The 9,177-nt window shown below is 40.4% G+C and overlaps 1 protein-coding gene across 1 annotated transcript in view; it reads right to left on the reverse strand.

Annotated features, from left to right (window-relative positions):
* Positions 1 to 6,809: 6,809 nt before the first annotated feature.
* The window catches only part of LOC115778262 (adhesion G-protein coupled receptor G2-like), a 38,971-nt gene continuing 36,603 nt past the window's right edge, over positions 6,810 to 9,177 (reverse strand). Inside the window, exon 12 of the mRNA XM_030726320.1 lies at positions 6,810 to 6,940. Within this exon, the coding sequence (XP_030582180.1) occupies positions 6,810 to 6,940 (131 nt within the window). The remainder of the gene's footprint in view (positions 6,941 to 9,177) is intronic.

Raw genomic sequence — 9,177 nt, forward strand, 5'->3', positions numbered from 1 at the left:
ATCAGCTATTTGTTTCTGTAACACATCAAAGTCTGATTTATTGGTGCTCACTGTTTGTGTGTTTGACATGACCCGCTGCTTTGGATTACTTGAAGCAGGTTTGTTCTGACCAAGGTGTTGTCTCATACGGCTGACTTTTGCCGCTTGCTTATCTTCTTCGGTTCGTAAAAGCAAAAGTAGTTCTGAAAAAGAAGGTGGACTCTCTTTTTTTTGTCCTAACTGGAGGTCGTTGATAAGACTGTCCTCCCAGCAGCCTCGAAGGAACTGCCTTAACAACTGCTTGTCAAACTCTGATGCCCTGACACCCCACGCCGCATGGCTTTTGTCAGACCACCATGTAATCTGTGCAAATAGGCAGATGGTCCTTCCCCTTCATTCTGAAGTGTGTTCATAAATCGTGCAAAGAGCTCATCGCCATCTTCGACAGCTCCATAAGCAGAATCTAGCACTTTCAGGTACTCAGAGGGTTTGGCATGTGGGCCTAAATGCTTGGGAATGTCTGCAGCAGGCGGTAAAAGGCTGTCAAGTATTCTCTGTGTGCAGTTTAGGTCAGGAACCGCTGGGTCACTCATGAGAACTTCAACACTGGTGCGCCATGTATCATAATCTGCTTCATTTTGTGGGCGGGGAATGCGTCCGGAGAAGGCTCTAACCTACTTGGCATGGATGAGTGTGAAGGCACTTCATTACTGCGCACTACGTGTTCAACCACAACTCGCTGAACACTTGGTGGATTAAGATCAAGTGTGGGATGGAGTTGTGTTGGTAAGTTAAGATCGGTCAGGTTTTGGTTTGAGGCTGGGGTCGGATCATCACATTGTGAAGAATCAGCAGGGGGTTTATTTGGGGAACAGTCACCCTGTGTATGTGAGCCTGTTTCACTGCTACTAGCCGGGGCAGAAACTGGCAGCTGAGAGGATTGAGAGGACACAGTTAGATTGGCTAACCCCTCTTTGAGCACATCCTCCAGCGAGTGTCCACTCAGACTGGCCATCTCAGATAGATGTTTCATATATGTCCTAGTGACATTCCGCACATTTGCTTCGTACACCTCAGATAAACTCTTAATTTCAAATGTGATTTCAGGCTGAGCAGAGCAGTGGACATTAAGTGGCAAAAGGGGATTTAAGGTATTCATGGCACTGACATGACTGAACTCAGCTATCATCTGCTGATGAAACTCAGAATGCGGATCATCGATACGGATGTGGCGGTTAACTGACCCGTGTTTTGAAAGGTAAGTTGCTACTTCTTCATCAAGTTCACTGTTGGTAAGTCCACTTATGATTACTGAGTTAGGGATTTTAACTGACTCTTTAACTACAATTTCCATTTTACCAGATTTTGGCTTGACTGTTTATTTCTGAAATGTTTAACAAAATGAGTCTCATGCAGTTCACAATATCTCCTCCTGGCTGGCTGGCTCGCCAATTGTAACCACCTAAGTTACTTATAGAGAAATCTCACCTCAGGATTTTCCTTCCAAGACTTAAGGTAAGGAAGCTTAATTGATTTGGGCCAGAAGGTTCGGCTACAGGAAGGAGGTGTGAAAAGAATGAGACTCGAACACAGGTTATGGTTTTGAAAAGTTGCCGGCTTGTGTATTTTAAAGAAAATATATTGTAACAAATAAAATAAATTTTAAATAAAAGTTTCTCTTCGGTACCAGTAATCTTATTTTACAATCACAGTCACTTTCAAAATTTTCCCGGGTGCACCCTTCTAAATTCACAACTTAGGCTTTAGTTCAAAACAAAACCATTCCAATAACAAATTTCACACTGCTTCGATCTCACCAGCTGTATGCAACAGAACCTTATTTTGGAGGGGTGTTTCCAATCTGTCCATACCAGGTCCGCCTCCTGCCTGTGGGAGTGTGCTGAGTCCGTAGAAGTCCTTAAAGCGTCTAAAAGTCCAGGGGAACGTCAGTGTATGTGTGTGTGTGAAAGAGGACAGCAGGTGCAGAATGGTGTGGCAGAGATCCTTGTCGCAGCTGGCCTACCGCACTGTGCAGGGCAGCACGGGAAGAAGTTGTCTGGCTCGTCTGTGGGATTGGCTCGCCATCACATCACAAACAAAACAAATCAAGGAAAAGAAAAAAAAACCTGACCTGTCAACGACAGCGTCATGAAGTACAATGAGTAACTGTTTCTTCAGGCTCAAAAGATTAAATATTTACAATCTCAATCACATTCTTAATAAAAAAACAGAACTTACTATTGTAAAACTTTTTCTTTGATAAATTTTAAAATACTTTACTCACACTGAACTCAAAAATTGCAAATAAGCCAGGAACAAGTAAAATAATTTGCTCACCGATCTCACGAGAGGACAGCGCAACACAAAATGGCGCCGCCTCCGACCTCTGACTCTCTACAACCAGAAATACAGAGGGAACCGATCGAGTTAACATTCGTGAGCTCATGCATCACTCCAGCAGTTTATATGCACAAAATCATGCTTAGCATTGGTAACGTTGCTAACTACTTACTATATATCGCTTTTTGTGCTCTTTTTCAATGAATCTCCGTCTCCCTTTTCCTTAACAGCTCGCTCAGCATCGGAGTCGCAGCCGGAAAGACAGAGGAAAGCCCGCCCCCCGCGAAGGAAGTGGTGGGCGGGGCAATGCGCCACTAGGCAGCAGCCCATTGGCTAAAGCGATGCATGTGTTTTTTTTCTTTCAGCTACTGATTATAACAAAATCGACCATAAATAAAACATAACTGTTAAACCAAAAGCATTTTTAGTGTTTATGAGGGTCAAGGGCATTTTTTATTAAAGCCCTATTTAAATGTGGGTTACATGTACACGAACCCAAAATCGGGCAGTTTTATGAGTTGAGACCCCTAAGCATGAATTTGAATGAGCAACAGGTTCATAACGGGGCTAGAGCAGAAGATGTGTATGCTTTGAGGATGGTCTGAGAGGGCCTGCTTGGCCACAGCAGACTGTTAGGGAGGGGTAGCAGAGCTGGTGCCTGAACACAAATAAGAGCAACTCAAACAGGCCTCAAATCTTCCTGCTACTTTTAGACACACAATATGCATTTATTACAGTGTAGAAAGCAGTTGAGTTGCAAATAAACAGAAGTGGGAATAATAACTTTAAATGTCAGTATTAGGTGATAAAAATAAATCCCAACATTACATCACGATTTTACATGCTTGCAAATTTGTTCCTGATGATCACCACCACTGACACAATGACAGCAGGGACACCTGCAGGTGTACTATGGAACTTTTTTTCCCTCACCATGATTAGAGGCTTTTATTCCCAACATCTGGTCAAATTTTTAACATAACTGTAGCAGGTTCCTGTTCATGTGCTCAGTCAGCCAAAAGGTTTAGTTAATGAAAATTACTAATTAGGTTATAAAAAAGATTGTAGTTTGGGTTAATTCATTTCAACTTTATTTATATAGTGCCAGATCACAACAGTCACCTGAAGGCACTTTCTATTTTAAGTTAAAGACCCTACAATAATTACAGAGAAAACCCAACAGTCAAAACGACCCCCTATGAGCAGCACTTGGTGACAGTGGGAAGGAAAAACTCCCTTTAACAGGAAGAAACCTCCAGCAGAACCAGGCTCAGGGAGGGAGCTGCGAGGGCGGGGAGAGATTAATAATAACTAGTAACTAATTAAATAGAGAGTGGTGTATAAACAGTATAGTGTAGTTGTAAAAATACCGTCTTGGGAACAAGAGGTCAGTGGTTAGAATCCCATCCTCCTGCATCCAGGAAGGATCACCAGGCTAATGGGAACCGTTGGAATGCTGCTACACATTCCAGTGAAAGGGGTTACATAAAGAGGATCTGGGACCTATGGGGGGGCTGAAAGGTCATGGCTAAAATGGGAATCTGGACGTCCTCAAAGCTGACTACCAAGACTATGTGAAAGACCCTCTGAAAGTCTACTAGAAGATGTGGACAGTCCCTACTTCGACCATCACCGAAACCAATCTTTACCAATCTTACAGCCAAGTACACTGAGATGCTTGTCTGTAAGACAAGTAGAGGCTAAGATCAAGGCAGCACAGAGGGAAGTTAGACAGCTATCAGAGTCACAGAAAGGGGCCTTAGAGACTGCTCAGCCTTGGCTAACCACCTGAAGAGGTATACCAGAGAGACAGAAGGTAGCAGGCAGTGATTTCAGAGCCGTTGATCTTTAATGTGGAGTGTAACGTGTTGCCGAGCAGGTTAGGGTTTGCTGCATAAGTTAACAAAAATAATAAAAAAATTTTTTAAAAAAAGTTACCTGTGAACACCTTCATAAACACACAGAGAGTGGGTTTGATGAAGTCAGCTTAATTAACTGAATCACTCAACAGTTTAATTCAGTTTCTATTCTTCTATTAAACAGTGTACTGTAGTAGCTACAGTTGACTTTGAATCTTTACCTGCAAATTGGCTTAAAACATGACCCAGCAATATGATATTGTAGGGTCTTTACAATATAAAGCCCCATGAGGTGACTGTTGTGATTTGGTGCTATATAAATAAAAATGTAATTGAATATGATTGGATTTAAAAACAGTTTTTAGTGTAGTTTGAACTGTTGTTTTAGTCTTAAACCCAGTAACTCAAGTGTGCCAATAGGAACACACAGTAGTGCAGAAACAATGAAAGACAGTAACACATCCAGCTTTTATTGTTCAGACTGACATCACGGCCTTAGTAGATTAACAATGTATGCTCAGATTTACAACATCTAAAAGGTTAATGATTATACATAATATAATGTAAACACATGATGAAAAACAATGTAACTACATAGATTTTAAAAAATATTTGAAAACAGTGTTACAATAAAATATTTATTAATACACTGTATAGCTCAACAATGTTGGTGTAATCAACATAATTTCTCACAGGAACTGAACCAAGGTGCCTTCACCTGTGTGAGGTCAGGGTGCATCAGACAATAAAGACATTTGTTCCCATCTCTTTTTTCTAACCACCTTTTCTTGACCTGAATCAAAAAATGTCACGAGGTCAGCATAAGGTGCAAAGAATTATTGAGGAGAATAAAGAAGACTTGATTAGGATTTAGGGAAAGAGAAGCGCAGTGCAGCGAGAATCTGACCGCAATCACATGAGACTCCTTAACAACGTTGTGCTGGGTGTTTGACGTGTTCAAACATACAGTATATGACCTTAAATCAAAAACACCGATTCACTGAATCTCCTTCAGCTGCCTCTCATTTATCAGTGGCCACACTGTTTTCAGACAGAAACACATGCATGAGCAGGTCTCACACAGTATTATTTCTTCAGTAATAATTACTTGCTGCTTGCACTGCTCATGCAGACTGCTAGTTATTACTGAATTGAATTGGCTGTGTTTTGCATGCAACTTAACGCACTGTAATACAAATTAAAAGTAGTAGATCACTGTGCAATTGGGGCATAATGCTAATGTACCTCCCAGCCTATAAAAAGACTTAAATCCTATTTTCTTATACTGTCCTAGTGAGGAGTTTAGTCCCTTCCAAACACCTCTTTAGGATTTCAATAAGTAAAATTATTTATTTCAAATGGCCCAATTAATTTATAATAATCTTAAAGGACTAAACATACAGCAACAGACATTACTAATGTAAACCAAATGATACAGAACTTTAAACACACTTTGGTCAGTAAATAAAGCTCATAATTAGAGAGCTTATATAAATCTGCATTCTTCATGCCAGGCAACAACTTAACAATGAGCAGATTTTCTTACATCGGCATGATGTTCACTGCTGATCTATGTCTTTAACAGGCTATTATTAAAAATTCAAAACATATCAGAAGATTATGGCATTTTGTAGTACATCATGTAATTAACATTTAAATGATCTGCACCAACTTTTCAATTCTGTTAATTGTTTTCATGAACATTCAGATGGCTCTGTTGTGGGATGGCATCTTCTCCTCTCCTTTCATAAACCACGGTCCAGTGTATCCTATGCTAAAGGAGGTCATAAAGGAAAAACCGAAGCACTTTTCCTTCATGTCTGGAGATGCCAGCTCATATTATGACTGCCACACAGATACTTCTGGGTCATTTCTCTCAGACAGGAACCTTTCTAATCAAACTGACCATTCAAATGGACCCGTCTACATCTCTTCTCCACTTTCCAGTTATTTCGGGCTCTATTTACTGCACCACTCTATGAGATTCCCCAAAATGGTTCATCATTGCTGTTCTTGAGCTTTAGTTTGAATTATTATTGTGGGTTTATTTTTGTTATTGTTTCTATGATTATTCTTGTATTTCTGTCATTCTGTTTTCAGCTCACTCACTCTGGGATCAGTCTAGTTTCTGAAATGTTTGGTTGCTGTCTCTGTGTTTTATTTTGGTAGTCCTGCGTCCTTTTGTCTCGTCACCTGTGCATCGATGCCCCCACCTGTGTTCATTCTCCTCCGTCTCCCCTCCATTCTTTGTTGCCTCGTACAGTGTTTGTGTCCTGTCTATTCCTAGTGTGCATGTGCGTGCCTGTGTGTGTGTGGTGTGTGTGTGGTGTGTGTGTGTGTGTGTGTGTGTGTGTGTGTGTGTGTGTGTATCCCTTCTAGTGCTCTTTGGATTTAGTTTCTTTGTATTTTCTGAACTCTGCTTAGACTTTGTCCTTTTTTTTGTTTTGTTTTTTTAACTTAATCTTTTTGTTACATAAAGTCTGCTTCTGGAGTCTGAATTTGGGTCCTCCACTCTGTTACGTTTCTTTTCATGATGCATTATTGTTAATGAAACCATGATCACGTAAAGCAGAAACAAAAATATCACACCTAACAGTATTACATCATAAAATGTTGGTAGTTGTGTTTAAGCTACTGGCTAGTGCTGCGCATTTCATTGCTCATCTTAGCAGCTGCACTAGCTGCTGCATCAGTTGCTGCAGCAGTTGCTGTCCTTTTGCCCTTTCTCAGTGACATCGCAAACCACAGGAATATGAAGAAACCTGCACGGCACAAAGGAGAGAAAGCAGTTAATACTCAGACTATATGTGGCCACAGTTTGTGTATACACATTACAAACATCCATGCCAAAATTGTAATCAAGTATGTTAATGTTATGGCATGTGAAATGTAATTCTTGACACTTCACATGCTGTAATGTCCCAACAGGGGACTGCAGCTGACGCTTCAAATACTTAAAATTGCAGTAATAGAAGAAGAGAACCTTGCAGTGAGTTCAGGATGGAGAAGACGTAGAGCCCAGCAGTGGTCAGGTAGCCAAAAGAGAAGAAGATCAGGCCCCAGGTAATGCCGAGCAGGGTGATGACTCCCAGCAGGGTGAAAATGTCTTTCTTCTTGGCTCTGTCACGGTTACGCTGTCCAAACTGATTTACCAAATACGAAATGACAGAAAATTATAGAACATCCGACACCAGCAGGAAGAAAACTTGGACTGTGTTTTCAAAGTTGGAGACATTATTTTGTCTAATGTGAGAAATCATGTTTCTTATTCAGTTTGTGTAAAATTGTCCTCTTGGGACTGTTAACATAGCAGAACACAGACTGAAACCACATGAAACTAAATAAAACTGCTACTCAGGGACAAATCTGTCTAATGAACAATTTCACACTTCTGTTTCAGTTTATGGGCCCATTTTGGACGCTTTTATTCACTTATTCAGTTTATCTAAAGGAAATACGTAAGATACAAACAAGCACTGTGACAAGAGGAAGAGGTATCACAGACAGAATTTAAGTAAAATCTAAGATATGCAGTGGAATTACACTGGACTGTAGGCAGGAAGGCAACTATTGGTAACAAGGAGGAGGAGGCAAAAAAACAAATGACAAATTCCATAATAGTCCAAAGACAGGAAGATAAAAACTGAACACTAGGAAAAGAAAAAAACACAAGGAATACTGGAAAAGGTGGCAAAAGCACGGCAGGAAGTAAAGGAACATGGGAAGTATATGTGTGCACAAGTGAGTGATTAACTGATAGTGATGTGAGGCACATTAAACACAGGTTAGAGTGATTATCGTGCAGACAAAACTAACAAAGGGACGAGTGTTTACGCTCAGAAATAACTCAAACCTGAATACAACAGAAACCCAAACATTACACAGTTTAGAAACAAACAAGAAGCTGAATTAAAATTTATTAGAAAAATTAAGGGACTGACAACCTGTCATTCAGTTTGTGTATCCTTTTAAATAATGATGCCATTGAATTTAATACTGGTTGGTAAGATGGTAAATGGACTAGCTCTTATATAGCGCTTTTCTACTCAGTCAGAGCACTCAAAGCGCTTACACAACATGTTTACATTTACACATGCACTCACATTCATACAAGCACTTCCATGTTTATACTAAGCTAAGTGCTTTTTTTAATTAACGAGCATTCACACACATTCATACTCCGACAGGACGGTCGGAGAGCAACTTGGGGTTAAGTATCTTGCCCAAGGATACATTGGCATGTAGCCTGGAGTAGCCAGGAATCGAACCGCTGACCTTCCGATCAGTAGGTGACCTGCTCTACCTACTGAGCTACAGCCATCAGTTCATTGTGAGGTTTTAAGGGTTAGGGTGCTGATGGAGAAGGAAATTAGACTTTATAGACTCTTCGAGACTTAAAGATAAAAACAAAAATAAAACAAGATGAACTTGTACCTCTTTGACACGGCGGAGAATAAAAACATGTCTGAGTGCTACCCCAAACAGGATCATGTTAACGAGGAAGACCACGCTGAACACCCCCAGTGTTGTCACGTACTTCCCTGTTTCATTTTTATATAACATCTACAAAGAAGGTGAGATCAGATGATATTTTAATCACTCGCCAGGTGATTTATGGAAATACTCAGATTCAGCTTCAGCAGATATACAGCAGGTTCAATAGAATTTGATGCTTATCCATTTTTGTGCTTTTTTGTTGAAACAAATATCCAGAAACTCTAATGCACATATAAAACAGTTAACAAGTATAAGTTACATCAAGATTTTTCACGTTTGCAGATTTGTTCCTTACATTGTGTCATTAGACGTGCTCAGAGGGCTTGGCCATAAAAGTCTCTGTTTATGATCACCACCACTGACACAATGACTGCAGGGACACCTGGAACATTGAACTGAGCAGTTATTTAAAGGTTTGCAGACTGATAACAGCTTCCTGCTTAAATTACTCCGCTTACCCCATCCCACCATGCTCAGTTTGAGCAGGTATCTCTGGACATAG

This window comes from Archocentrus centrarchus, chromosome 3, assembly GCF_007364275.1.
Source record: "Archocentrus centrarchus isolate MPI-CPG fArcCen1 chromosome 3, fArcCen1, whole genome shotgun sequence".
In the NCBI taxonomy this organism is placed as follows: domain Eukaryota; kingdom Metazoa; phylum Chordata; class Actinopteri; order Cichliformes; family Cichlidae; genus Archocentrus; species Archocentrus centrarchus.